At 36.1% G+C, this 6000-nt stretch overlaps 1 protein-coding gene across 2 annotated transcripts in view; it reads right to left on the reverse strand.

The window, feature by feature from the left end:
- The window catches only part of LOC120539462 (aldo-keto reductase family 1 member B1-like), a 44180-nt gene extending 40423 nt beyond the window's left edge, over window positions 1-3757 (reverse strand). For both annotated transcript variants that reach the window (XR_005635617.1, XM_039769536.1), the window contains exon 1: window positions 3532-3757. Coding sequence is in view for 1 of the 2 variants with exons in the window: in XM_039769536.1 (XP_039625470.1) it covers window positions 3532-3597 (66 nt within the window). In the remaining variant the exon portion in view is untranslated. The remainder of the gene's footprint in view (window positions 1-3531) is intronic.
- Between the last annotated feature and the right edge of the window lie 2243 nt (window positions 3758-6000).

A 6000-nucleotide genomic window follows, 5' to 3' on the forward strand; every position in this document is an offset into this window, starting at 1 on the left:
CATAAATGCCTAACAACAACCTTTAAATCCATATTATGTGTAAATAATATGGAGTCCGGGTAAAATAACTGTCAAATACAGAACATAAAAATGTAATACCAATAATTATATGGTTCAACAATTATTTAATAATAATCAGGGTGGAGGTTTCCTCAAAATCCTATAATGTAAATATTGCTACTGCAGGATCCCTTCTCAAAGGCATAGCCGGACCAAATGCAGCTACTTTGATAGGACTGTCAAGAACACCCACCATGCATTTAGAAAACCACCTGTGTTAAACATAGCTGTTGATTAGTGCCATGGAAACAACTGTCGTTTGGTAAGGTAATAACCAGAAACAGGATTGGACGGCTTAAAGCAAGCGTTTTGTTTAAATAAATATTCCTGGCAATTGATGGCACTATTATTCATACATCTGGAAACTATTTTATATTGCATTAGAAAAGCTTTGTGCGTCCTGAAAGAAATTCATATGTTAATTTAATATTAAATGCTATATGATAAACACTACTAAAATTCATTTTATTTCAAAGCAATTCTGAAAAAAGTTACATTTGTAATTCCCATTTGTTTTTTATATGTAACCCTTGCTGTGTAACAAAAATATGCCTTTAAACTCTAAATAAAGCACAATTATTACAACAGAATAAAAAGCAACTATGTGGAAATTTTCTGAGAAAGAAGTCCATCATGTGAATTACTTCTGTCTCAAATTTCAGTCAGAATAAAGGAACAAGGTTATGTACTTTGGAGAAGCTCACAAGGCCGCTGGCCTTCATCCAAGGCTGTGGAGTTGGAGTCGGAAGCAGTTATTGTGTTACTGGAGTCACCGTCGGTAAAAATCTACTGATTCTGACTCTGACTCAATGTAAATAATAATATAATGTGTTACCATTTCCAATTTCACATGTACTGATTTGATTTAACTATTTTTTCTAGGCTTTTGATAAAAATATCGATTATATTTTAATTGTGTAAGTTTAATGTTACTAAGTGTTAGCAAGATAAAAAAAATGCCTCTACAGCCTTTGAAACTGAATTGAAACTGCAACAGGTTTGAATTGTCAAATTACAAATAGAGGAAGCTGAGTCAGAGTTGTACACCAACTCCACAGCCTGTCTCTGACTGTCACACTTTCAGAGTGAACTACATAATGCTGATTAGTGTTTACTTTGAAAATGCAGATGAATTAAAATATTTACATTTACATTTATTTGCTTGGCAGACACTTTTAGCCAAAGCGACTTACAAAACAGGTAAACATAATCGAGTAGCATTAGGCTTCGGCCTGTTTGTTCAGCACGTTTAGCAGGACAGGTAAAAATAGTTGATTGTCACAAGTGAAAAGGTGCAATAACTAATAAACTTAAATCACAGATTAACAATTGATAAATCTATTAAACGTAATGTAACATCAAATCGACCATCAATATGAAAGACCACAGAGGAAAGTTTTTTTTCCTTCTTCTTCAAATCAATTAGACAGATATATTCACAGAACAAATAAATATGTCGTATGTTCAAAAGAATATTAAGTAATCTGTAAAATGGATATTAACCTTTAATACCATCCATCGAATGTATTTTTACATTTTCATTAAGTAATTGAATTTTTCAGAAGCATATTTATTCCTATATGTTTAGTTATATTTGCACATCCATTTTAGCTTTGCACTACATTTTGGCCCCATCAACTGTAATGTGTTAAAAATACTTGACAACTGCAGTTGGATGATGATTTGCTATCTTTATTGGCCACCACAGATAAAAAGCACCGGGTCTCTCAGGTGTCAGAAGAGCGACAACTTGTAATAAAGATACTTGCTTCCACTCGTATAAGCGTAGATTTGGTTTTAATATGCAAGTGGCTTCTCATATTAATCCAAGTTATTTTGTTGTCCCTATACTTTCCAGAGAAAAATTAATCGTGGACACCTAGCACCTTAACGTAACCCATTAGAGTATAAACTAAATCATATGTTTCTAAGTTCTTGTAAAATTACGAGGTTATATTTTTTCATTAATAACATGAAAAAGCCACTCGACCGGAATCTTTATAAAAGTCAATAAATGGCTTGCTGCCCTAGCAATTTTGCTTCTCTTGCCCTCTGCCACATTTTATTCTGAGCTTCCAACGGTCATTGACCGAGGTAAAGTTATTCTGATGTTCAACATTCGTGACATTCGGACTTTGAGGCTTCATATCCCCAAACCAAAACAGCAGTGTCATTATAACAAACTATTGAAAAGTTCACATTTTCCCACAATTTGTTCCTATTTTCCAGAATTGTCCCTATTTTTTTTTTTTATATAAAAATCAAAAATAGCTCTCAAAATACAAAAATAATGTGGAATGTTTGTAAAAATTAAATTCAAGATTCACAACCTAAATACATGACAATACAATATACAATATATCATAAGATCAGGCACAACAAGTTTTGTTTTAAATCATGCAGCATGATGTCCTGTTTGAGGGATTCCATTGCAATGTAAAGTCCCAGCCCCTGTACACTCATTGGGATATATTGTTTAGTTAATATGGAATGGTTGTTGAAAGTGAAATACAACATCCGCAACCTAAATACACATTGTGGGCACAAGATCAAGCACAACTGAAGTGTAAAGAGCATGATATCTTGATTCTGGACGACTTTGCACTGCAAATGCAAAATAATATACCATCATTTGTGTGCTCAGTTTTGTTAAATTTGAAAAGTAAAGCAAAAACACACACAGGAATTAAATCTGGACCGTGAAAGCAAGAAATCACTCCTAATTTAGCCTTTTAAAAGGAATTAGACAGATGTGTCAATCCTACAAAGTGTTATTTCTTTACTATTATTGACTATTGCATCTATGTATGTCACTGCATTCATTGAGGGCTTTTATTTTGAAATGTATACCTACCGTTTGAGAATTAAGCCTTTAGCGCCAGGCTGCAGAAACCCGGCGGTATTTTACAGGTTACTTTAAGGGGCTTCGATTGAACAAAAAAACAAAATATGAGTTGTAAAATGGACATCAGACATGGATCTTCAAAAGAATCAACTTTGAATTGATGTCTGTGTTTGCTTTTACGAAGCTGACGTTACATTGATGAAAGTTATGTGTTATTTTTAAAAAATATTTTCAAAATAATCAGCAATGTTCAAAGAAAATGTAAAGAGTGTTACAAAATTGACAACTAGTATTCTTTACATTGATCCTGATTTTCTGTGTATTTTACACCCATTCTGAGTCAAATTCGAACTTGTATTGCGTTTTGAGAGCTTCATTTTTGATTTTTCCAAAAATAGCGGAAGAGTCCAGGAAAGAAGGAAAGACTGTAAGCAAATCTGACAATATGTGATGTTTCCCATAGTTAGCTTTAATGAAATTGCTATATTCGTTTCGGAGATGTTAACTCTCATAGTCCGAATGCCAAACAAATCTCTAATGCAGAAACCTTTAGTCAGGTGCAGCTCTTGCCAGATGTTGCACAATATGTTAAGGACACTTGCACGACTTTTACCAGTAATTCTTACCTTCCATGTTCCCAAACCAATGATTGGCATCTTGGCTCTGGTGTTCAGATCTACGTGAGTGGCCATTGTGTCCTAGAAACTTTAGCTAAAAAAGTTATGTCAAAACGGCAGTGAGTGAATTCCAGCGCTTGTTGACCCAGCAGGGGAGGCAGTCGAATAGTGAATGTCCGGTCGATAGAGAAGTGTCAACACCTTCGAGGCTTGTTTCACATGCACCAGTCACGTGATCTCAATATGCGCCAGCGCCATGACGTCACTGACATCGCCACACTCAGAAGCCGATTTTGTCAGGCAGTCGCAGTTGCGGATCTTCCTTGGCTCAGAAATAAAAGAAGTAGCTTTGCCTTCAAACTCAGGTGCTTCGTGGATGAATTGTTTAAAAAACAAGTATGTAGTAGTTTTAATATGTAGTGCTTCTCCCACGGTCCAAAGACATGCAGGTTAGGTGCATTGACGATCCTAAATTGTCTCGAGTGTGTTCTTGCGTATGTGAACTGCGGTGGACTGGCGCCCTGCCTGACATTTGTTCCTGCCTTGCGCCCTTTGTTGGCTTGGATTGGCTCCAGCAGACACCCGTGACACTGTGTTAGGATATAACAACAACATTTATTTATATAGCACATTTTCATACAAACAGTAGCCCAAAGTGCTTTATATAATAAAGAATAGAAAAATAAAAGACACAATAAGAAAACAAAATAAGTCAACATTAATTAACATAGAATAAGAGTAAGGTCCAATGGCCAGGGGGGACAAAAAAAAAAAAAAAAAAAAACTTCAGACGGCTGGAGAAAAAAATAAAATCTGTAGGGATTCCAGACCATTAGACTGCCCCGTCCCCTCTGGGCATTCTACCTAACATAAATGAAACAGTCCTCTTTGAATTTATGGTTCTCACGGAAGGACTTGATGATGATGGTCACGTAGACTTCTGCCTTTTAATCCATCCATCATTGTTGGAGCATCATGAAGCTTTGAGTAGGTGGAGGTGGCGCAGGCCACCACCACAAAGAAACCGGAAAAAGAAACAGAAGAGAGATTAGGGGTCAATATGGATTTTGGAGCCACTATGAATAGTTATTATGATGAATTGAACATACAGAGTATCAGGATTAAGTTAAAGTGAAGTTATAAAAAGGCCATGTTAAAGTAATGTGTTTTCAGCCGTGTTTTAAAGTGCTCTACTGTACTAGCCTGGCGAATTCCTATTGGCAGGCTATTCCAGATTTTAGGTGCATAACAGCAGAAGGCCACCTCACTACTTCTTTTAAGCTTTGTTCTTGGAATTCAGGTAACCAGTGTAGTAACATTAAAACTGGAGAGATGTGTTCGGATTTTCTTTTCCTAGTTAGGATTCTAGCAGCTGCATTCTGCACTCATTGCAAAAGATTTATGTCTTTTTTGGGTAGTCCTGAGAGGAGTGCGTTATAGTAATCTAGTCGACTGAAAACAAATGCGTGAACTAATTTCTCAGCATCTTTCAAAGATATAAGAGGTCTAACTTTTGCTATGTTTCTTAGGTGAAAAAAATGCTGTCCTAGTGATCTGATTAATATGCGATTTAAAATTCAGATTACAGTCAACAATTACCCCTAAGCTTTTTACCTCCGTCTTGACTTTTAATCCTAATGTATCCAGTTTATTTCTAATAGCCTCATTGTATCCATTATTGCTAATCACTAGAATTTCAGTTTTCTCTTTATTTAACTTGAGAAAGTTACTATTCATCCATTCTGAGATACTAGTCAGACATTGTGTTAGTGAATCAAGAGAATCGGGGTCATCAGGTGCTATTGATAAGTACAGCTGTGTGTCATCAGCATAGCTGTGGTAGCTCACGTTGTGCCCTGAGATAATCTGACCTAAGGAAGCATGTAGATTGAGAAGAGCAGCGGACCTAGGATAGAGCCTTGAGGAACACCATATACAATATCATGTGTCTTTGAGATGTGATTACCACAACTCACAAAGAATTTTCTCCCTGTCAGGTAGGATTCAAACCAATTTAAGACACTGCCAGAGAGGCCCACCCATTGACTAAGGCGATTTCTAAGAATATTGTGATCAATGGTGTCAAATGCGGCACTCAGATCTAAGAGGATGAGAACAGATAAATGGCCTCTGTCTGCATTTACCCACAGATCATTTACTACTTTAACAAGTGCAGTTTCTGTGCTGTGATTTGTTCTAAAACCTGACTGAAATTTATCAAGAGTAGCATGTTTATTGAGGTGGTCATTTAACTGCATAATGGCTGCCTTCTCCAGAATTTTACTTAAGAAGGGCTGGTTAGAGATGGGTCTAAAATTTTCAAGAGCCGAGGGGTCAAGATTATGTTTCTTAAGAAGGGGTTTAACTACAGCAGTATTAAGACAGTCTGGGAAGACCCCGTATCTATATATATCCGTATATATAGTGGGTTGGAAGATGACTATGAATATGTTGGTTTCTGAAATGTGAATAAAAGTG

The sequence above is a fragment of the Polypterus senegalus genome, chromosome 11 (genome assembly GCF_016835505.1).
Source record: "Polypterus senegalus isolate Bchr_013 chromosome 11, ASM1683550v1, whole genome shotgun sequence".
Taxonomy (NCBI): Eukaryota; Metazoa; Chordata; class Cladistia; order Polypteriformes; family Polypteridae; genus Polypterus; species Polypterus senegalus.